Below are 24686 nucleotides of genomic sequence, written 5' to 3' on the forward strand. Positions count from 1 at the left end.
ACAGCGCTTCAAACAACAGCTCCGCAAAACAAGTCCACGTCGAAGCAAAAACTGAAAGGTCAATTCATGTGCTTTGCATTGCTTAGAATACACTTGGTTATTCCTAATATTTTTCATGATTATTCTGTTTCTTATTATTGGGGGTGCAATTTAGGGACGGGAGTAGATTAGTTACATAGTCATTAAAACACACTTTTCATATAATTTATTGTGGAAAAACCTTAGCAAAATAGTTGTTCTGTTCATAAATATGGATTCCCCCTGTTATTAAGAAACGTACCGCAAGCGACGTGTGTCAATGTTCAGATTGAGGTTGGGGCTCTTAACAAAACTACCCCGTATAGAAGATCCCTTCATCCAAATACTATTATGGGTAATGCAGTGGTCACCGACTGGTCGATCTCCAAGGCATTCCTTGTCGATCAACAAATATTTCTGTAACAAACCCAACGATAAAGCCTTGTGTTTAAAACATGTTTTATTATACTGAACAAAAATATAAACACCATGTGCAAAAATGTCAAACATGTTGCTGAGTTACAGTTCATATAAGTAAATCAGACAATTTTAAATAAATTCATTAGGCCCTAATCTATGGATTTTAAAATACCTTAAAAAAAAGGTAGGGGGTGGATCAGAAAGCCAGTCAGTATCTGGTGTGACCACCAGTTGCCTCATGCAGCATGACACGTCTACTTCGCATAGAGTTTATCAGGCTGTTGATTGTGGCCTGTGGAATGTTGTCCCACTCCTCTTCAATGGCTGTGCAAAGTTGCTGGATACTGGCAGGAACTGGAACACTTTGTTGTACAGGTCAATCCAGAGCATCCCAAACAGGCTCAATGGGTGACATATCTGGTGAGTATGAAGGCCATGGAAGAACTGGGACATTTTCAGTTTTCCAGGAATTGGGCACAGTACTTTGCGACATGGAGCCGTGCATTATCATGCTGAAACATGAGACAATGGCGGCGGATGAATGGCACGGCAATGGGCCTCAGAATCTCACCACAATATCTCTGTGCATTCAAAATGCCATCAATAAAATGCTATTGTGTTCGTTGTCCGTAGCTTATGCCTGCCTGCCTGCCCATACCATAACCCCACCAACACGGAGCACTCTGCACACAACATTGACATACGCAAACTGCTCGCCCACAAGGTGCCATACACATGGTCTGTGGTCGTGAGGCCGGTTGGACGTACTGCCAAATTCTCTAAAACTACGTTGGAGGTGGCTTATGGTAGAGAAATAAACATTTACATTTTCTTGCAAGAGCTCTGGTGGACATTCCTGCAGTCAGCATGCCAATTGCACGCCACCCTCAACTTGAGACATCTGTGGCATTGTTGTGTGACAAAACTGCACATTTTAGTGGCCTTTTATTGTCCCCAGCACAAGGTGCACCTGTGTAATGATCATGTTGTTTAATCATCTTCTTGATTTGATTATTTTGGGAAAGGAGAAATGCTCACTAACAGAGATGTAAACAAATTTGTGCACAAAATATGAGAGAAATAAGCTTTGTGCCAGTGGAACATTTCTGGGATATTTTATTTCAGCTCAGGAAACATGGGACCAACACTTTACATGTTGCCTTTATATTTTTGTTCAGTGTAGCTTCACACTGTTGGTGGTAGGTGCACTTGATTCAGCAGCCCGAACGCCGGGAAGGCAAAGTGTTCCCATTTTTAACCATTTCATGTGTCTGAAGGTAGAACTCTGCCTACCCAGCAGGCCCAGTGAACAAATCAAGTGCACCTAAAGGCCTACCACTGGCCAATCCGATAGCTCAGATCACTGTTGTCCGCAGTTTCCTTGAGCCATACAATGTGAAAATAAGTTTTGAAAGCATGGCAAAGTTAATACTGTGAGATTTCAAAACTTTTAAAACCACGAGGAGAGAGAGACTAAACAAATACAATAATGAGCTGCTGTTTTTATGAGTAAGTTTAAGTTGTTATTCAGTACTGTCAACACATTTACACCATAAAATGCACGTTCTCCCTACTTCCACTCACTCCATAACCTGCACTCCAGCTGCAATGAATGAGTATAGCAAAGTTTTACGATAAGCTTGCGTTGTTATTATTAGTGGCTTGTGTCTTTTTTAATATCAAGGAATATTTCACTTTCTCTGGTCATAGGACTAACATGAATTGGTGCGTGAGGCAGAAATAATGCAGTGCGACTTGAGATTCACCATTAGCTGGAAGACTGTGTCCCCTTTCCCATGGAGGCAGGGAGAGTGGAGAGGCAGCCTCACTGCTGCTCCCTCCTTCCCCTCAGACTGACCATGAGATGCAGGCCATCAGTCCAGTAAAAAGTAATACACAAATGATCTATTACCAGTGTGATCGTAATACCAAATGTTTTAACATATAATTTCAAAATGGTCTGAGAAGAACAACATTAGCAGGGCAATTCAAGCATAGCCAATATGCAGTGATAAAGTTTTGGGCCTAAAGCCTACTGCACAAACCTCATTGCTAGGGAACTGTATTTCATTGTTCATGTTGCATAGGCTTACGTTTTTTAAGTCACCTTTAAAAATAATCTGAGCGGTAGAGCTCGGTTTGCATTTTGACTCACAGTGATCTCAGAAAAAGGCTCAGAAAAGGTTGGTGACCAGAGCCGCCAGATCCCTCACTTAGTCAAGTGTTTCCTTTATTTTGGCAGTTACCTGTACATGTACAATGTAAAACACAAGTCACTCAAATTATGACTACTGAATTTCAATTAAAGAGGACATAAAAACATTATAGTTCAAGTGTAGGATTAAGGTAAACATTATTTTTCTTAAGGTCTTGATAGGTTCATCATGCCATCTACCAAAGCCTGTACAGTAGTACAGTGGGATATTTTAGCACAAAGGGGAATTAAAATGGAATAGAATAGAAAAGTAAACTAAACAAATGTATGAATCATCATCACTGTGTAGCCTATATTTTCCTTCTCTCTCGCTTCTGAGACAAAAATAATGAGAGCAAGCAATGTGAACCCCCTTTAAAAAACAACTTAATTCTCTACAAAAAAAGTTACATTTCATAATAGAAAGAAATCGAACATTCTAGATCCACTTCTTGTTCTTGAGCTAGGAGGCAGAAGAGGGGAATAGCAGTTGCGCACGCGCAGAGGTTCGCCCGTTTAGTAACGGAGGCAGCGCTGTCGGAGTGTGGACGAGAAACAAACTGCGTTGGCCGCGAAGCACGTTGCTCCAAGGAAGGACTTGCAAGTGAAGTAGGCTTCATCCACGAGAAGAAACAACAAGGAGCTCGAGGTAAGCGTCTAGTTTCTTTGTAATGTCAATATGTATCATGTCTTACACAATGTATCATTTAAATGTTAAACTACAATGACATGTGTTTTGGTGGCAGACATGCTTCTTCTGTGGATATTAAACTTGTCCGCACGCGTGCGGAATGTTCTGTTTCATGATGGAGTATTGTTAGCTAATGTAACGTTTGCTAGTTACAGCAAACCCATTTGTTTACGTTAAAGTTGATCAACTCAAGTGAAGCATCGAATTGCATTGATTTATTTTTGTTTGCGGCATGTTGCAACTCTTCTTCAGATATGGAGTTTTCTGTGTGTTCTCGGGCCGTGGTTAATTGCTTACTCTGCAACTAGACAGTACAGCAGAAGCAGGTCTACAAGGCCCGGGCAAAGTAAATAGCTAATTGACAGCGGCTGCGTCCTATGAAATGTCTGTCTTCGGATCTGTCATCAGCTTCTACCCAATGAGCTTATTCGACATCGGCGGCAGCTGCATTAGCAAAACGCGGACTAGCTTTTTGTTTTTACATAATTATGTTTTTGACTGTTTAACATCATAATTACGTTATGAGGTTAACGTTAGTGAAGAAAGCGTTATTTGTAAAGGAAATGGTTGTGCGGCAGTTCTGTCGACGTTGCACGCACGTTTCATCCGCGAGCTTGTTGAGTCAGATAATTATATAATCTGATCTGTCGCTGTTTTTGATAACACTCAGATGTATTAAAAAATTATATTTAACGTCATCTTAAATGCGCTGTATAATTGTATTTTTTATTCTCATCAAATCAGTTTTGTTAGAGCTTCTGAGAATGTAAACAACATTGGAACTCATTGTGCGCCATTTGCGTTACTTTTGTCAGGCTTGTTCTATCACTCAATGCTGCGCATGTCATAACAAACTACAGAGGCCTATCATGGCCAGTTTTGGAGTGATTTGCTGCTTTATAAATACTAGCAGAATGTTGTTACTTTCTATTCCTCAAAATTAATTTTATTCAAATCGTGTCAATGCTTAAAATGGCTAAGCATCATTCATGTACAAATCAGTGTCAGAATCAGCTATAAGTATTGGTCTCCAACTGAAGGTGTCAGTTGCACTGAAAAAAGGAAATCCAACAGTCAGTAGACCCACTGTGGGTATTATGAAAGCATTGTTTATGCTCAAATTAAACCAAGTAGCTTTTTCTTTTCATTATAGATATTATATTGGATTGTTTAAACTATTACCCTGCTGACAGAGAGGAGGATTGTTTTGTTTGTTTGTTGGTTGAAGCCGATCAACTGGCATTCTCCACAATTTATGGCCTGATTGCACAACCATCTTCCTCTTGCTGAAATAAGGTCTAGTCGGCATCTTTGGGAAAATATATTTGATTTGATGACTTCGAAATGAAAATGATTTTGATTTGGTGCAGTAGTTGAATGGGGGTATTCAGAGTCTAAAATGAAGAGTAACAGATAAGTGCTGTTTTAGTTCTGCTGACAGTATCATCTGAGCCCAGACAGACATTCCCAGACTCAATTGAGTCAATAAGGCTGCATTTATACAGGCAGTCCTGGGCTGCCTGACATGTGCAGCCAAATGCATGCTTTAGTTCTACTTATAACCCCAGTAACACCTTGATCACACCGACAGCGTCATTGTGTTTTGATACACCAGAAGTACATTCATTTCCAATGGAACGCTGCGTTTGCCTTGCTGCATTGCATTGCAGAGGCAGATTAGGTGCGTTCTGTGTGGTGCATACGTTGGATTTATCGAACATATGCGTAAGACGGCTTGACAGAAATGGTTGTAAGAGGTGATTGTTGAACTTTTGTTGCACACACATCCAGATGATGCTGTGTAGCATTTTGCGCAATGACGCTGTAGGTGTGATCAAGGCGTAAGCAGTGTCAATTTACACTTTAGCTAATAGCATGGGAGTACTGTGTTATTTTGGAGGAATAGCTGTGATCAGCACTTTTACCTGATGTGTGGTTCTGTTAAATATTGGAGAAGAAAGTTGCTGTTGGGGTAGTAGTTAGGAATATGCATCTTTCCCTTTCAAGATGCGTATCTAGAGACATGGGCTCCGGTACCATACAATAACGATAAGTTTTAGTTTGAAAATATTCAGTACGATTCGATGCGCTAGGGCTGGGCAGTATACTGTATCTACCGGTATTGATGCACAGACCGGTTTAGGTTTTTACTTCACCTTCTATAACAGTATACTTTTTCCACATTTTGTTATGTTACGGCCTTAATCTAAAATTGATTAGATTAATCTCATCAATCTACACACAGAACCCCATAATGACAAAGCGAAAACAGGTTTTTATACATTTTAGCAAATACCTTATTTACATAAGTATTCCGGCCCTTTGCTATGAGACTCAAAATTGAGCTCGGTGCATCCTGTTTCCATTGATCATCCTTGAGCAGTCTCTACAACTGGATTGGTGTCCACCTGTGGTAAATTCAATTGATTGGACATTTTTTGGAAAAGCACACTCCTGTCTATGTAAGGTCCCACAGTTGACAGTGCATGTCGGAGCAAAAACCAAGCCATGAGGTCGAAGGAATTGTCCATAGAGTGCCGAGACAGGGTTGTGTCGTGGCACAGATCTGGGGAAGGGTACCAAAATATTTCTGCAGCATTGAAGGTCCTAAAGAGAACACAGTGGTGCCCATTCTTAAATGGAAGAAGTTTGGAACCTCCTAGACTTTTCCTAGAGCTGGCCACCCGGCCAAACTGAGCAATTGGGGGAAAGGGCCTTGGTCAGGGAGGTGACCAAGAACTCGATGGTCACTGGCAGAGCTCCAGAGTTCTTCTGTGGAGATGGGAAAACCTTCCAGAAGGACAACCGTCTCTGCAGCACTCCACCAATCAGGCCTTTCTGGTAGTGGCCAGGCAGAAGATACTCATTAAAAGGCACATGACAGCCTGCTTGGAGTTTGCCTAAAGGCACCTGAAGGACTCTGAAACTGAGAAACAAGATTCTCTGATTTGATGATGCCAAGATTGAACTCTTTGGCCTGAATGCCAAGTGTCACATCTGGAGGAAATCTGGCACCATCCCTACAGTGAAGCATGGTGTTGGCAGCATCAGGATCGAGTGGAAAGATGAACGGCGCAAAGTACAGAGAGATCCTTGATAAAAACCTAATCCAGAGCGCTCAGGACCTGAGACTGGAGCGACGGTTCAGCTTACAACAGGACAACGAACCTAAGCACACAACCAAGACAACGCAAGTCTCAATGTCCTTGAGTGGCCCAGCCAGAGGCCGGACTTGAACCCAATCAAACATCTCTTAAGGGACCTGAAATAGCTGTGCAGCAATGCTTCCCATCCAACCTGACAGAACTTGAGAGGATCTGTGGAGAAGAATGGGAGACACTCCCCAAATACAGGTGTGCCAAGCTTATAGTGTCATACCCATTAAGACTGGCAGCGATTACAGCCTAAGGTGCTAAAACAAAGTACTAAGTAAAGGGTCTGAATACTTATGTAAATGTAATATTTTTGTATTTTTATTAATCTGCAAAAAGTTCTAAACCAGTTTTTGCATTGTCATTGTGGGTTATTGTGTGTAGATTAATGAGTGGGGGGGAAAAACATCAATTTCAGAATAAGGCTGTAACGTGAAAAAGTGAAGGTGTCTGAATACTTTCCGACTGCACTGTACACAACTCATTTTGCACACGAAAGCACGTGATGGGAAGGTCACGTGTCCTACAAGCGTAATAGTCAGAAGACTCTGAAGCTCCTGCTGACAATTCCTCATTCTATATTTTATTCAGGTTATCTACTTCAACTATTTATACTTTCTAGTTTAAAAGTTGGTGGAAATATCTGGGGTCAAGAAACAAATGGGTTTGCCTACCAAAATGGCAACCTCAACGCTATAAGTTACTACTGATGCTGGCTTCAGCAACGCCATTTCACTAGCTTTAGCTGAACAACAAGACCGGATGGAGGCGGTTGTTCAACGTGCTGTTGGTGCAGCAATTCAAGGAGTAAGGGAACAAGTTGCTACCTTGCAAGATAAGTTGGACACCCACATGGGATCAGTTCGAGCGCTAATAGAAAAGGTGGATTGCATTCAGACTGAGGCAAGGGGTCTAAAAAGGATGTGAACCTCTGCACTTTGGAAGTTGAGAAGATGTGGTTAAAAATGGCGTTGCTTGAGGATCAACACAGACACAACGTGAGGGTCTCTGGGATTGCTACAAACCGGGAGGGAGGTGATGCAATTGCTTTCCTGCAATAAATCCTTCCCAAATGGATTCCGTCACTTGGTACTATTCCGATTCAAATGGAGCGGGTTTACAACTAAAATGCAAAGGACAACCCACCCCCACCCTTCAATGTTTTCAGATACCAAGACCGCAACAATATTCTACAAGGACCCTGTGAAGCAAGAATGAATGCGCCCATTCAAGATGCCTGGAGAACCATACCTTGTTATGCGGACTACAGTGCCTTCACAAATCAGCGAAGAAAAGCATTTGCAGATGTCCAGAGGGAATTGTACTTGTAGGGCATACCCTCAATTCTGATCTATCCTGCCACCCTGCAACTTACTTTCAATGTTGATCAGCTCTCCTTCTGGTCTACAGGCTCCCCCACAAAGAGTGCTTTCCTTTACGGAAGTCGAGGAAGGGCCTATACAGCAGTGTGCAACTGGGTGCTAAAGATGCAGCTAACCGGCTAGCTAACGTCTAGTTGACTACTCAACTCTCATCCATATTTGTTTTGGAACTTCAGGAACTTCTCCTAGTACCGGGACTGAATAAAATCTATTCCAATCACGGTATCCAAACAAAACAATTAAAAAGTAGAAAAAAATTAAAGACGATATAGTCAAGAGAAATTACACTTGAAGGTGTGAAGCCAAACTGGAAAACAAAAGTGGTTTAGGGAAATGGACACATTAAGTGATTAACGTTAATCACCCCAAAAGCTAGCAACATCAATCTCTACTAATCACGTTAACTTCAACATACCTCTATTTAAATATCGTTGAAACTTTAGGTAGTCCGAAGATTGCTGCAAATTCATGGGTTCAAACAGTGAAAACGATACCATATTTTAAAAAAATAATACGCTACTAAATAATTACATCAAATAATGAGTCCAAATAAAGTCAACATGTTGAACCAGCCTCCAGCTCCGCTAGCCAGCTAATGTTAATCCTGGACCGCTGCGTATTGGCGAATTGTTCCATCACTATTAGAAGTGCTATGTAATTACGAGACACCAGTCAGCAGGTTTACTGGGACTGAAGGACCAGGGAGATGGCTGCTCTGCTAGATTGGGGTGCTGGATGGCAGTACATGCAGAACTGATTTCAACCATTAGTCAGACCTGTTGATTTCTGAATTGGCCCTAGTGACTTGGATGATCAACAGACAGACAGACATGATGTCAGCAAATGGTGCTTCAAAGATGGGATGTCTTCATAACTCCAGACTGTTTTTGTTTTCCCGTTGAAATTATACAATGTGATGTGTGGCAATGCGCTTCCTGCAGTTGTCATGGCCAGTTCATGTGGAGATTTGACATAATGCTAGTCTCTTGTTTTTGATGTTCTTCTGCTGTTTTACAGGTAGGCCTTGAATGTGCCCATGATGACTAAGACTCCTCCCGACAGAAGAGGGATCACCTTTGAGGTGGGAGCACAGCTGGAGGCTCGCGACAACCTGAAGAACTGGTCAGTGTAATTTCCATCTGATTACTGTCTGGCCAGGTTTCTAATGTTCATGTCCTATTGTTCTTGTCTACCATTATCAGTCTTATTGAACATCCTAACTCTCTACTGCTCAGGTACCAGGCCAGCATAGAGAAGATAGACTATGAGGACGAGAAGGTTCTGATCCACTACCGTCAGTGGAGCCACCGCTATGACGAGTGGTTTGACTGGACCAGCCCCTACTTGAGGCCCCTGGACAGGATCCAGTTGAGGAGAGAGGGTCTGCAGGACAAACGGTCCAGCCCGGTGAGGGAGACTAGTACACTGACATAATGTTGTTACCCAAGACCAGTGGTTCCCAAATATTTTATAGTCCCGTACCCCTTCAAACATTCCTCCTCCAGCTCCGTACCCCTTCTAGCACCTGTTTTTTTTGCCATCATTGTAAGCCTGCCACACACACTATACAATACATTTATTAAACATACGAATTAGTGAGTTTGTCACAACCCGGCTTGTGGGAAGTAACAAAGCGCTCTTACAGGACCAGGGCACAAATAATAATGTAATAATAATCAATAATTTTGCTCACTCTCACATAGGTATGTGGTTGCAAAGGGCATCAGTGTCTTAACTTCTTATGGCGGAACCCATTGACAACATTCCGCTGAAAGGGCAGCGTGCGAAATTCAAAAATATGTTGTAGAAATATGTAACTTTCATACATTAAGTGCAATACACCAAATGAAAAACTTTGTTCATTTACCCATCGTGTTCGATTTCAAAAAGGCTTTACAGCGAAAGCACCACATATGATTGTTAGGTCAGAGCCTAGTCACAAAAACACACAGCCATTTTCCAGCCAAAGAGGAAAAATTAATCACTAACCTTTTGATCTTCATCAGATGACACTCGTAGGACTTCATGTTACACAATACATGTATGTTTTGTTCGATAAAGTGCATATTTATATCCAGAAATCTCAGTTTACATTGGTTCAGTAATCTTTTGCTTCCAAAACATCCTGTGATTTTTCAGAGCCACATCAATTTACAGAAATAGTAATCATAAACTTTAATATAAGATACAAGTGTTATGCACAGAATTAGAGATATACTTCTTCTTAATGCAACCACTGTCAGATTTCAAAGAAACTTTACGGAAAAAGCAAACCATGCAATAATCTGAGTACGGCGCTCAGACAACAAATCAATCCATACAGATATCTGCCATGTTCGAGTCAACAGAATTCAGAAATAGCATTATAAATATTCACTTACCTTTGATCTTCATCAGAATGCACTCCCCGGAATCCCAGTTCCACAATAAATGTTTGGTAAAGTCAATAATTTATGTCCAAATACCTCCTTTTTGTTCACGTGTTTAGCCCAGTAATTAATGCGCAATCGCTTAGTTCAAAGTCAAAAAAGTTATATTACAGTTCGTAGAAACATGTCAAACGAAGTATAAAATCAATCTTTAGGATGCTTTTATCATGAATCTTCAATAATGTTCCAACCAGAGAATTCCTTTGTCTTCAGAAATGTAAAGGAATATAGGGAACACTAAAATAACACATCCTAGATCTGAATGAATGAAATATTCTTATTAAATCCTTTTTTCTTTACATGGTTGAATGTGCTGACAACAAAATCACACACAAATTCTCGATGGAAATCAAATGTATCAACCCATGGAGTTCTGGATTTGGAGTCACACTCAAAATTAAAGTGGAAAACCGCACTACAGGCTGATCCAAGTCAAAATGAGGCTCCGTAGTGTGTGTGGCCTCCACGTGCCTGTATGACCTCCCTACAACGCCTGGGCATGCTCCTGATGAGGTGGCGGATGGTCTCCTGAGGGATCACCTCCCAGACCTGGACTAAAGCATCCGCCAACTCCTGGACAGTCTGTGGTGCAACGTGGCGTTGGTGGATGGAGCGAGACATGATGTCCCAGATGTGCTCAATTGGATTCAGGTTTGGGGAACAGGCAGGCCAGTCCATAGCATCAATGCCTTCCTCTTGCAGGAACTGCTGACACACTCCAGCCACATGAGGTCTAGCATTGTCTTGCATTAGGAGGAACCCAGGGCCAACCGCACCAGCATATGGTCTCACAAGGGGTCTGAGGATCTCATCTCGGTACCTAATGGCAGTCAGGCTACCTCTGGCGACCCCCCCAAAGAAATGCCACCCCACATCATGACTGACCCACCGCCAAACCGATCATGCTGGAGGATGTTGCAGGCTGCAGAACGTTCTCCACGGCGTCTCCAGACCGTCACGTCTGTCACATGTGCTCAGTGTGAACCTGCTTTCATCTGTGAAGAGCACAGGGCGCCAGTGGCGAATTTGCCAATCTTGGTGATCTCTGGCAAATGAAAAACGTCCTGCATGGTGTTGGGCTGTAAGCACAACCCCCATCTGTGGACGTCGGGCCCTCATACCACCCTCATGGAGTCTGTTTCTGACCGTTTGAGCAGACACATGCACATTTGTGGCCTGCTGGAGGTCATTTTGCAGGGCTCTGGCAAGTGCTCCTCCTGCTCCTCCTTGCACAAAGGCGGAGGTAGCAGTCCTGCTGCTGGGTTGTTGCCCTCCTACGGCCTCCTCCACGTCTCCTGATGTACTGGCCTGTCTCCTGGTAGCGCCTCCATGCTCTGGACACTACGCTGAGACACAGCAAACCTTCTTGCCACAGCTTGCATTCATGTGCCATCCTTGATGAGCTGCACTACCTGAGCCACTTGTGTGGGTTGTAGACTCCGTCTCATGCTACCACTAGAGTGAAAGCACCGCCAGCATTCAAAAGTGACCAAAACATCAGCCAGGAAGCATAGGAACTGAGAAGTGGTCTGTGGTCCCCACCTGCAGAACCACTCCTTTATTGGGGGTGTCTTGCTAATTGCCCATAATTTCCACCCTTTGTCTATTCCATTTGCACAACAGCATGTGACATTTATTGTCAATCAGTGTTGCTTCCTAAGTGGACAGTTTGATTTCACAGAAGTGTGATTGACTTGGAGTTACATTGTTGTTTAAGTGTTCCCTTTTATTTTTTTGAGCAGTGTATTAGCAACTGGTACTTGCAGTAGCAGGCAGTTTACTCTGGGCACGCTTTTCATCCAAATGTGAAAATGCTGCCCCCTATCCCAAACAGGTTAACAGCGCGATTTGCCAAGGCAAGAAACTGTGAGCTCAGCCCTATCCAGAAATCTGGCAGTGGCTTCTGATTTAAATTCACAGAACTGCTTGTTTCAATTTCGATGAGGCTCTCTTGTTCAGAAATCGGCAAGTTGACTGGAGGCAGGGCATGAAAGGGATAACGAATCCAGTTTGTCGTCCATTTTGGGAAAGTACCTGCGTAATTGAGCACCCAGCTCACTTAGGTGCGTCACTATATCACATTTGACATTGTCCGTAAGCTTGTTCATTTGCACACACAAAATCATACAATGATGGAAAGACCTGTCTGTTGTCCTTGTTAATGCAGACAGAAAACCGCTCCAACTTCTTTATTATAGCCTTAATTTTGTCCTGCACATTGAATATAGTTGCGGAGAGTCCCTGTAATCCTAGATTCCGATCATTCAGGCGAAGAAAAAACATCACCCATTTAAGCCAGTTGTCTGAGAAACTTGTCATCATGCAAGCTGTCAGACAAGTGAATTATGGTCAGTAAAGGGAACTTTAAGCTCGTTTCTCAATTCAAAATACTTTGCCTCTTGATAACCAGCGTATATTGTAAAAGTGTTACATGGTCGCTGCCCATATCATTGCAAAATGCAGAAAATATACGAGAGTTCAGGGGCCTTGCTTTTAAAAAGTTAACCATTTTAATGTAGTGTACTGTAGTTTCCAAAACGTCTTTCAAGCAGTCAGGCATTCCCTTGGCAGCAAGAGCCTCTGTGGGATGCTGCAGTGTACCCAAGTGATGTCGAGAGCAACTGCTTGCACGCGCTTTACAACTCTACTATGTCTCCCTGTCATGGTTTTTGCGCAATCAGTACAGATACCAACACATCTTGACCACAAGTCCATTTTATGTCACAAAGCTGTCCAGTACTTTAAAAATATCCATTCATGTTGTCCTGGTTTGCAGAAGAGGATGTCTTCCTTAATTGACCCCCCCCCCCCCCTCCCATAAACGTAATGTACATATACCAGGAGATGTGTCAGGCCCGCCACGTCTGTCTCACCCAGCTGTAACCCATATCATTTACTGGCTTGTATGTGAAGCAGTAATTGTTTCAAAACATCTACTGCCATGTCACTGATGCGTTGTGAAACAGTGTTTGATGAAGGCATAGTCTGTATAGTTTTTGGGCCTCTTCCTGGCAGCAGGAAGAATGAAGTCCTCCATAAGGGGCGGCAGGGTAGCCTAGTGGTTAGAGCATTGGACTTGTAACCGAAAGGTTGCAAGTTCAAATCCCAGAGCTGACAAGGTACAAAATCTGTCGTTCTGCCCCTGAACAGGCAGTTAACCCACTGTTCCTAGGCCGTCATTGAAAATAAGAATTTGTTCTTAACTGACTTGCCTAGTAAAATAAAGGTAAAATAAAAAATAAAAAATAAAAATAATAATGGTATGGGGCTTGCCTGTCCTAGCCACTCAGTAGCTCACATTATAAGACGCTTCCAGCCCCTTCTTATTAATGGTATATGTTGCTTACTACTCAAGAGTCGTCTTAAAATCTCGCTCAAACTCCCGTGGCTTATTTTTCAAATTGTCATGTTTCTAATTGTCTGCGCAAGAGTGAAGGTTTCCCCTGAGAGAGTAACAGTTAATGTGATTTGGATGTTAATTATTTGACAAGGCTACCTGTATTTGACATTATTATTTTGCTGAGAAGGGGGGACTTCACCCAAATGTATAGCCTTGTTGGAAAATTATAAATGTACTGTTTGAAAATGATTTTTTTTTTTAAATAAAAAAAAATTACACACAATTACATGTAGATTAAAACAAAAATGTAATTACTTGGTGTACCCCCGACGGCATTTGGGAATACCTGCCCTAGACGATATCCGACGTTAACGCAGAAAGCCTAAGATTAAACAACAACCACAGAGTCTGGTTGAACTTCCATGACTTTGAAAATCAGATTAGTGTTTAACTTTTTTTTTCCCTTCCAGGTGTTTCGGGTGAATGAGAAAGTCTTGGCCTGTTGGGTAGACTGCCGCTACTATCCTGCTAAGGTTCAGGAAGTCAAAAGAGATGGTGGGTCCTACACTTCCACTGGATAGAATCAAATGTTTAATCAGAAATGCATTGCATTCTAGTTACATTGGGTAAATATTCTGACCACATTTGTTCTCTCTTCAGCTTCCTACACTGTGAAGTTTTTCGATGGAGTTGTCAAGACTCTTAAGCAAAACAAAGTAAAGCCATATAAGAAAGAGGTGAGAGCTCCATGTGATTGTTAGTTCATGGTGTGAGAGGATGGTTGATGGGGTTACCTTACAGTTTTATGTCTCAATGTGAATAGAATGGGAAGGCCAGGGAGAGGGACAGAACTCAAAGTGAGCAGAGCAGTGGGAAAGAGGAGAACGGGAAAGCCCTGAGCGATGAATCCAAAAGCAGCTCTTCAGACCTGGATGGAGAGAGCAATGGAGAGGAAAAGGAGAGAAGAGAAGACGGAGAGGAAAAAACGCTGAATGGCAACTTTGAGACCTGTGGACAGAAAGGGAGCCTAAACGGAGAAAAGGGGGCAGGAGGAGGGAAGAGAGAAGATGGGCAGGTTGTCCAAACTAAATCGGAAGATGTGAATGTAGAAGGGGAGCGAGTGATGCACAGTACCAAACAACAGGGGGAGAAGAAAGAAGAGTGTGCATCGGGACAGAGTCCCCAGCTGCCCAGGGGGAACCGGTACCGACCCTCTGAAGGTATGTAAGCTACTGTAAGCCTTTGATAGTGAAACAATGGAAAACTCTTTTAAACATTTCAGAATCATTAGATTGAAATTGAAAGTGTCCCATGGTTGTGCTCAAGTCCTAACGGGGAAGGAAAGATGATAGCTTGGCTTATGGCTTCGCTTTTGTGATGAACCAGAAAGTTAAATTGAATCGTTAGAGCGTATTAGGACCGGTTCAGTAACTTGTTGCTTGATGGTTAAGTGAATGAAGTCCGTCTCACTGACCTTTCGGTTCTTGTTCTTTACAGAAAGTCAACGTGAATTGAGGAAGAGGAGGGTGTCTCTTGTACAGATGCCACCACCAAAGAGGAGAAGGCCAGACACAAGTAAGGGTCTGCATCTAATCTATGACTTGTTGTGTGTTACTGACATTCAAAGCCCTATGTCCTTTGTTTATAACTCCTGCCCTTCCCTCTCCAGATAGAAACAGCCAGTCTCAGCAAGCAGGATCAGATTCCGTCCCAGCGTCCCCAGCATTAACTCCAGACCAGACAAACACCCAGACACCCACAGACGCTGGTATCGAAGCCCCATCAGATATAGGTAAATAAGATGGCGATGAATATGCTCATAAATAAGACAATCAGCAGGTGTTTCGAAGACTTCTTGAGCTGTCCTAACAACTTCTGCCTATATGAATACGGGTAGGAGTGCTGGTATAGGATACATTTAGCTTTTTAGATAATAATGAGTAACAGAACTTGGAAAGGGGGGGGGGACCTGATCCTAGTTCAGCACTCGGACTGAGTAGCTTTATGAATACAGGCCCAGCTCTTACATTGAGATATGAGATTAAATTTATTTCGGGATCTGTCAACTCCGTGCCAAAAAAAGCTACAGTTGATCTATTGTGTGTTTCTTTACAGAATCAATACTGAAACGCCAAGTCCATCTGCCTACCACCCACAAGTACAGCAGAGAGCCATGTGAGTACAGCCTCATTCTCACACACACACACACACACACACACACAACTTCCATTAAATGACATGTTGTTCCTTGTATCTCTACCTTAGTGTATCGAGTCATCAAAAACCAGCCGCCCCCAATCCTCTCCATTGAACTGGACCACAACCCCTTCAAGTGCAAGGCCCCTGGCTGTCTGAAGTCCTTCCGGAAGGCCTCTCTCCTGCACTACCACGTCAAGTACTACCATGCAGACAGCGAGCACGCCTCTGAGGGCAGCATGCAAACCCGGGCCTCAGAGAAGCAGGTTGGCTCTCAGGAGACACCCAGGAGGAGACGCACCATGTCAGGTTCTATACGTGAGTAGTAGCACTCCGCCCCATGGATCAACAAACCTGAGCTCAATCATACTACAGTTACAGTTGAAGTCAGAAATTTACATACACTTAGGTTGGGGTCCTTAACTCGGTTTTTCAACCACTCCACAAATTTCTTGTTAATCTTGTGACTCTCAAAACCCGGGTCCGGGAGCGTAATCATCGCCTGACACTAATTAGCATAACGCAACGGACATAAATCTTCCTAGAAAATATTCCTATTCATGAAAAATCACAAGTGAAATATATTGGAACACAGCTTAGCCTTTTGTTAATCACCCTGTCATCTCAGATTTTCAAAATATGCTTTGCAGCTAAAGCTAGACAAGCATTTGTGTAAGTTTATCGATAGCCTAGCATAGCATTATGCCCTGCTAGCAGCAGGCAACCTTGTCACAAAAATCAGAAAAGCAATCAAATTAAATCGTTTACCTTTGAACTTCAGATGTTTTCACTCACGAGACTCCCAGGTAGATAGCCAAAGTTCATTTTTTCCCTAAATATTATTTTTGTAGGCGAAATAGCTCATATATCAACCGGGACAATTGGTTTCTCAGTAGAAGCGATTGGAATAATGGCTACCTCTGTACTTTACGCAAGATTTTCTCCGGGGGCATCATGTGACCACTTGCACAATGTAGCCCCCTACGGGTATTCTTCAACATAAATGCGTAAAACTACGTCACAATGCTATAGACACCTTGGGGAATACGTAGAAAGCGTAAGCTCGTTGATGGTACATTCACAGCTCAATAGGGAGTCATTGGCACGCAGCGCTTTCAAAATATGGGGCACTTCCGGATTGGATTTTTCTCAGGCTTTTGCCTGCAACATCAGTTCTGTTATACTTACAGACAACGTTTCCAAAACTGTAAAGATATTAAGTGTTTTCTATCCTAAGCTGTCAATTATATGCATATTCTAGCATCTTGTCCTGATAAAATATCCCGTTGAAAACGGGAACATTTTTTTCCCAAAAAATGAAAATACTGCCCCTATAGTCGCAACAGGTTAACAAACTATAGTTTTGGCAAGTCTGTTAGGACATCTACTTTGCGCATGACACAAGTAATTTTCCAACAATTGTTTGCAGACAGATTATTTAATTTATAATTCACTGTATCACAAATCCAGTGGGCCTGAAATTTACATACAATAAATCGACTGTGCCTTTAACCTGTTGCGACGACCAAACCCGGATCCGGGATTCTATTTATAGACCTAAGCTCATTACCATAACGCAACGTTAACTATTCATGAAAATCGCAAATGAAATGAAATGAATATGCTATCTCTCAAGCTTAGCCTTTTGTTAACAACACTGTCATCTCAGATTTTCAAAATATGCTTTTCAACCATAGGAAAACAATCATTTGTGTAACAGTAGCTAGCTAGTGTAGCATTTAGCGTTAGCATTAGCGTTAGCATTTAGCAGGCAACTATCACAAAAACAAGTAAAGCCTTCAAATAAAATAACTTACCTTTGAAGAACTTCTGATGTTTTCAATGAGGAGACTCTCAGTTAGATAGCAGATGCTCAGTTTTTCCAAAAAGATTCTTTGTGTATTAGAAATAGCTCCGTTTTGTACATCACATTTGGCTACCAAAAAAAAATAAAAAATAAATAATAACAATTCAGCCCTCAAAACGCGAACTTTTTTCCAAATTAACTCCATAATATCGACTGAAACATGGCAAACGTGGTTTAGAATCAATCCTCAAGGTGTTTTTCCACATATCTCTTCGATGATATATCCTTCGTGGAAGCCTGGTTTCTCCTTGCTCTCAAATGGAAAAATAATTGCACTTGGCTTTGCGCTCCAATTTCGACGCAGGGACACCAGGCGGACACTTGGAAAATGTAGTCTCTTATGGTCAATCTTCCAATGATATGCCTACAAATACGTCACAATGCTGCAAACACCTTGGGGAAACGACAGAAAGTGTAGGCTCATTCCTTGCGCAATCACAGCCATATAAGGAGACAATGGAAAACAGAGCTTCAGAGATTCTGCTCATTTCCTGGTTGACGTATCATCTTGGTTTCGCCTGTAGAATGAGTTCTGGGGCACTTACAGACAATCTCTTTGCAGATTCTGAAACTTCAGAGTGTTTTCTTTCCAAAACGGTCAATAATATGCATAGTCGAGCATCTTTTCGTGACAAAATATTGCGCTTAAAACGGGAACGTTTTTTATCCAAAAATGAAATAGCGCCCCTAGAGATCCAAGAGGTTAAACAGCTTGGACAATCCCAGAAAATGATGTCATGGCTTTAGAAGCTTCTGATAGGCTAATTGACATCATTTGAGTCAATTGGAGGTGTACCTGTGGATGTATTTCAAGGCCTACCTTCAAACTCTGCCTCTTTGCTTGACATCATGGAAAAATCTAAAGAAATCAGCCAATACCTCAGAAAAAAAATTGTAGACCTCCAAGTCTGGTTCATCCTTGGGAGCAATTTCCAAGCGCCATGTTCATCTGTACAAACAACACCATGGGACCACACAGCCATCATACTGCTCAGGAAGGAGATGCATTCTGTCTCCTAGAGATTAATGTACTTTGGTGTGAAAAATGCTAATCAATCCCAGAACAACAGCAAAGGACCTTGTAAAGATGCTGGAGGAAACGGGTACAAAAGTATCTATATCCACAGTAAAACGAGTCCTATATCGACATCACCTGAAAGGCTGCTCAGCAAGGAAGAAGCCACTGCTCCAAAACTGCCATAAAAAAGCCAGACTACAGTTTGCAACTGCACATGAGGACAAAAATTGTACTTTTTTGGAGAAACTGGTCTGATGAAACAAAAATAGAACTGTTTGGCCATAATGACCATCGTTATGTTTGGAGGGAAAAGGGGGAGGCTTGCAAGCTGAAGAACACCATCGCATCCGTGAAGCGCTTTGCTGCAGGAGGGACTGGTGTACTTTACAAAATAGATGGTTTCAATGAGGGAGGAAAATGATGTGGATATATTGAAGCAACATCTCAAGACATCAGTCAGGAAGTTAAAGCTTAGTCGCAAATGGGTCTTCCAAATGAACAATGACCCCAAGCATACTTCCAAAGTTGTGGCAAAATGGCTTAAGGACAAGTCAAGGTATTGGAGTGGCCATCACAAAGCCCTGACCTCAATCCTATAGAAAATTTGTGGGCAGAACTGAAAAAGCGTGTGTGAGCAAGGAGTCAGTTACACCAGCTCTGTCAGGTGGAATGGGCCAAAATACACCCAATTTATGGTGGGAAGCTTGTGGAAGGCTACCTGAAATGTTGACCCAAGTTCAACAATTTAAAGACAATGCTCCCAAATACTAATTGAGTGTATGTAAACTTCTGCCCACTGGGAATGTGATGAAAGAAATAAAAGCTGAAATAAAGCATTCTCTCTGCTGTTATTCTGACATTTCACATTCTTAAAATAAAGTGGTGATCCTAACGGACCTAAGGCAGGGAATTTTTACTAGGATTAAATGTCAGGAATTGTGAACAACGGAGTTTAAATGTATTTGGCTAAGGTGTATGTAATCTTCCGACTTCAACTGTACGTTATTAACTGACCCAGTTGCTTGTGTGCTGTATATCCATCCATGAACAATAGATGCATCACATTTTATCTTTGTGCATTGCTCCACTGTACCACAGACTCTCCCCTGGGTGACAGGCAGGCTGCTAATGGGATGAACCGTCATCGTCGGAGATCACTGAGTGAGAAACGGAAGGAGAACCAGCAAACCAACAGCAGACCCCATGAAGAAAGAGAATGGAGCGCCAGTGAAACGGGTGAGGGACATTTTTATCTCCGATTTTACCATCGTTCTTGACTGAGAATATCTTGGATGTTGAACTACTTTTTATATCCCTGCTTTGCTTACTCAGTTCTTTTGTTTACTTCAGGGGAAAAGATTAGAGGGAAGACTGAAAGAGACTTCCTCCTCAATAAACAGAAGAAAAGGAAGAAGACGGGGAGGTCCAAGTCAGGTAAAATGTTGTTGACAGAATGAGTGTGTCTGGAGCCTTTATCAGTTGATAGTACTTCTTTAGTGGAATCTGATTTGCCTAAATCTATCTGCCTTTAGAAAGCTGGCCACATTCTAACAAAATATATATTTGGTTTGTAATTCTCAGTTAATGTTCCAGATGATTCAGTATTCCACATGAGCTTTGAATGTACTGACCCAGTCTCAAACCTGCATGTGCTTTCCCCCCTGACAGAGAATACGAATGGTGAGGAGAACATAGGCATCTCCTTATTTAACTCTACTCAGTCCAATCTGGTATCCAAATTCTCCCTCTTGCACAAACACAAGTTATCTTACGACTCAAGTCCAGAACACATCACAGATCAGGTGCAAGAAGACGGTGGGTACCAAGACCTTACATCTTCTTTATACTCCTCACTCTGTCCTTTTTGCTTTATTCAGGTTAGCTATTATTCACAATCCTCATTCCTCTCCACTCAGGCTTGAAGTGGTATCATCATGTTTTAGGGCCCTAGTGTTGTCCTATAATAATCAGCTAATTTAAAATATTTTAAAATGTTAGCCTGATTGTCAAACTACAAATGCTTGGCATATTTGTTTTTCGGTCCACTCAAAATCAGACAATTATGTCAAGTAAACATGGTTTTGCTTTCGATCCTCTGAATAGATGAAAGTGATTGGTCCACAGTCAGTGCTGAGTGGAGTGATGAGTACATGGAGGCGGAGCTGGATGTGACCACTCCCATGTCGGAACAGAATGTATCCATGGTGACCAAAGGCTCTGACACAGTGCGCTGTATCTGTGAGGTGGAGGAGGAGAATGATTTCATGATTCAGGTGAAGCTCACCGAGACTCACGTTAGTCACAGAAGAACCTTTAACACAACACTGTTTTGTTGCTTTTTGTTTTTCACGTGTTTTTTCCATTGCATAATCATATGTGAAGTGACAATGTCCTGTCCCTTTCCTAGTGTGATGAATGTCTGTGCTGGCAGCATGGCACCTGCATGGGCCTCTTTGAGCACAATGTGCCTGACACTTATAGCTGCTACATTTGCAGAGACCCACCAGGTAATCACACCTCAATATAGTATTAGATCGCCAATGGGTTTCCGGTCTTTGACAGTGTACATGAACGTGTATCTTGCCTGTTCTCTCAGCCCAGAGACCGAGCCAGCGTTACTGGTACGACAGGGATTGGCTGAGCAGTGGTCACATGTATGGCCTGTCTTTCCTGGATGAGAACTACTCCCACCAGAACAGGAAGAAGTTAATGGCCACTCACCAGCTTCTGGGTGATGTTCACCATGTCTTTGAAGTGCTCAATGGCCTGCAGCTTAAGATGAGCATCCTCCAGTGAGTACAATGGAAGTTACTGCAAATACTTCCCATATATGTAATGTTTCACCATTTTGGGTGTGATTGGTTCTTGGATGATCCATCTTCAGTGGCTGTGAATTAGCCCTCACCTCGCTCTATCGTCCTCTACAGGACTCAGACGCACTCTGACCTGAAGCTGTGGCGCCAGCCCTGGAAGCAGGAGGAGAAGCTTGGTATGAGCTGCAGTATGGCAACCAGCAGGACCCCTTCACCTGCAGCCAACGACCGAGAGGGGGGCGAAGCGCTAAAGGCAATGTCAGTCTCCGCCCTCTCTGAGAAGGCCAAAAGGGTTCAGATGAGCCCAACATCCTTCCAGGACTCGAACGCTTCCTACATCAGCAGTGAGCACTGCTACCAGAAACCGCGAGCGTACTACCCAGCGGTGGAGCAGAGGCTGGTGGTGGAGACACGGGGAGGCTCTGAGCTGGAGGACAGTCTGAGGAGCACAGAGAACCTGCTTGAACAGGAGCAACGCTATGGTGGCCCACTGGACCCAGACAGAGCCAAACTGTACCCCAGCTCCCTGCTGCAGGACCGGGCCAAGATTCACCCCATTACCCTACAACCAGACAAGGTCTGTACTCTTTCTCTAAAATGATTGTCAGTAGTGAGATACTTATGGTGAAACAAGTGGTGAAGTGATGCTAGCTGTAAGCTAAAATAGATGGATTTATGACAAACCAGTTTCCATTTGACTTAGATGGCATGTTTTGTTCTTTTTCCAGGGTCTTGATTTATATAAGAAGCTGTATGTGGGTAGGGAGAGTGAAGTAGAGGTGAAGACTGAAGAGGCTGAGCCCAGCCCAGACATAAAGCCAGACCCAGAAAAAGACAATGTGCTGCATCAGCAGTGGCAGATCAACCTTTTGGATCACATAGAGGCCATGCAGAACCAAGTCACACACAGGATGGACCTCATTGAGAAAGAGCTCGATGGTGAGACTTACGCCACACAGATTCTTCATTTATAAAGATACTCAAAAAAAATCCTGTCGAGGAAAGATACATTTCTCATGGATGTAAGGTTGATGGAACTCTTATTTCTCGCTCTTTCGGTCTCTCCCCTTTTCTTTTCTTCTACCTCCTTCTCCTTCTGATGATTTATCTGCAGTGTTGGAGAGTTGGCTTGACTACACAGGGGAACTGGAGCCTCCTGACCCGTTGACCCGGCTGCCTCAGCTCAAACACCGTATCAGACAGATGCTCACAGACCTGGGCACGGTGCAGCAGATCTCCCTCTGCTCCTCCTAAACATGAGGGCGCCACTGAGCTCAGCACTTCACCACAGACAGCAGGGCGTAAGCAAGCAATGCTACGGTACAAGCGGTTGTTTAGTAGGTTACAGGGACAGAACCTGCTACTACTGATCATTCTAGAATCAACCATCTAAAATGTATGGTATCTTGCAACAATGATACAGGATAGATTGGACTACTTTTCTGAAAAATAAGAACATAACCATGTTCAGCGCTTTTGATTGTAAGTTAACCCCTCCTAATAATGTAGTTCTTGTAAAAAAGTATTAATACTTGCTTTGTTTTTGCTAAAATAATCTATCTGCTTTTTTGATTAAAGTCGATGAATGACTTTGCTAAAAGGTTCAAATAAGGTTGAAATGTAGGCCACTATAGGCTTCATTCTACTGTAATTCTATTAAGATTTGTGTTACCATACCAATGTTTGTTCAATGTAAGCAAATAGGATTTGATGTAGATATTTTCAAGTTTCAAATGCATATTTTGGATCAGGGTTGCAGTTAAATGCATATTTTGGATCAGGGTTGCAGTTAAATGCATATTTTTAAAAATAGCTTAATGATGTGTTTTAAGATCATAAAATAAGTATTGAAAAAGAGCGAAAGTTCCTTTTTAAAGGGAGGGAAACTATTTTCATATTTGCAAATAAATATTGTCCTGTCTAGTCCAGAATGTTCTTGAAGTTAATAAATGTTCCCTTCCTCATAAATATTGATGTAGTACAGTACGAGTTATTCTTTAAAGTACATTGTTTGCAAAAGCCTCAATGTTGGCAAACTAGATTTTGTAAATTGTAATATTTCTCAGATTTTTAGATATTTAGTTGTGATGTTTGGTTTTTTGTATGTTAGAGAAGTCAATCTTACTGGTTAAGTATCCAGAACTTATTTCATGTTTTTCCATGTGGGCACTGTGCTCTTGTCTTTATATTTATTGTGATTCAGAATTTAATTCATGATTTTGCATTTTTTTTCTTTGTCACACAGTAAGTAATGTGTACGGCACAAGGTGCATAGAGTATAGGACTGTCACAGTATATTTAGTACTGCAATACGCAGTACATGGCCTGTACACTAGTGACTGATGGGTCAGCTTTTTTGTTCACCCGCAATTTCTAATGACTCATCCGCAATTGCTAATAACCCATCTGTAACCACCCGACTGTGGTAAAGAGAAAATCTGAGACCCGCAACCTGTAAATATAGAAAAATGTGTAGGTCCCTTTTTCTCTTGAACAATTACATTTTTGTTAAACATTTCTTGATGTATTTCTTGAACATTTAGGCCTATTGAATGCCTAATGTTTTGTAGATTTCTTTCTTTTTCTCCCCCAAACAGTAGCCTAAATTGGCACCTTGCGCAAACTTACGCACTATTGCTCGATTTAAAAAATAAAATAACCTCTACGTAGCCTATAGATATGAATTATACATGTATGAATTCTTTATCTTTGCATGAGAAATGGGTATTGGACATCTGACTTTATTTTGACCCATTTCAGAATTCTTTGTTGTCCCTTACTGTTTGTTTGAATGGTTAATATTTTATTTCAGCTGTATGTTGGCATACAGTGTCAGACTTATCAATGTATGTGTTTTTTGTTTGTTGTTTTTCAAGAGTACTGAGATTTAGCTTTACCCAGAGTCCCAACACTAGAATGGTGCAGTAACTCCAGTCAACTGTGGTATTTTGGACGCAGCATACTGCAGTTGTACTGCACTGGAACTGCAATCTTTTTATAAGGGTTTGTTTAAGAAATAATTATTTCAGATTTCCATGCAAGAAAATAAACCAGCTTTATCTAAATTACCTGTAATCTGTATGTTACTCTTGAAATGTGGTGAATGAATCAGACTAATACACTATATACAAAAGTATGTGGACACCCCTTCAAATTAGTGGATTTG

At 42.0% G+C, this 24686-nt stretch overlaps 1 protein-coding gene across 4 annotated transcripts; it reads left to right on the forward strand.

Moving 5' to 3' along the window:
• The first annotated feature begins 3134 nt into the window (after nucleotides 1-3134).
• Nucleotides 3135-24585, forward strand: LOC139416508 (PHD finger protein 20, b). 4 transcript variants are annotated; one of them, XM_071165191.1, is made up of 19 exons: nucleotides 3135-3281; nucleotides 8875-8979; nucleotides 9093-9264; nucleotides 14097-14181; nucleotides 14287-14363; nucleotides 14450-14846; nucleotides 15124-15201; nucleotides 15296-15418; nucleotides 15742-15801; nucleotides 15892-16140; nucleotides 19806-19943; nucleotides 20058-20141; nucleotides 20376-20522; nucleotides 20811-20980; nucleotides 21115-21214; nucleotides 21304-21499; nucleotides 21635-22097; nucleotides 22249-22459; nucleotides 22635-24585. In XM_071165191.1, the coding sequence occupies exons 2-19, from the start codon at nucleotides 8894-8896 to the stop codon at nucleotides 22772-22774; spliced, it is 2976 nt and encodes a 991-aa protein (XP_071021292.1). In that variant the 5' UTR covers nucleotides 3135-3281; nucleotides 8875-8893; the 3' UTR covers nucleotides 22775-24585. The 4 variants fall into 4 exon arrangements, with proteins under 4 accessions (XP_071021292.1, XP_071021295.1, XP_071021291.1 ...); XM_071165190.1 differs by having other exon boundaries at nucleotides 3136-3281; nucleotides 15124-15207; XM_071165194.1 differs by lacking the exon at nucleotides 20376-20522.
• Nucleotides 24586-24686: the final 101 nt, after the last annotated feature.

The sequence above is a fragment of the Oncorhynchus clarkii genome, chromosome 9, assembly GCF_045791955.1.
Source record: "Oncorhynchus clarkii lewisi isolate Uvic-CL-2024 chromosome 9, UVic_Ocla_1.0, whole genome shotgun sequence".
NCBI lineage: Eukaryota > Metazoa > Chordata > Actinopteri > Salmoniformes > Salmonidae > Oncorhynchus > Oncorhynchus clarkii.

Bases quoted from the DNA above. Each gene is read 5' to 3' on its own strand.
- LOC139416508 (XM_071165190.1), top strand. From the start codon at position 8,894: ATGATGACTAAGACTCCTCCCGACAGAAGAGGGATCACCTTTGAGGTG. The intron at 14,182-14,286 runs GTGGGTCCTACA...TTCTCTCTTCAG, and splicing joins TCAGGAAGTCAAAAGAGATG to CTTCCTACACTGTGAAGTTT. The intron at 21,500-21,634 runs GTGAGTACAATG...CGTCCTCTACAG, and splicing joins CTTAAGATGAGCATCCTCCA to GACTCAGACGCACTCTGACC.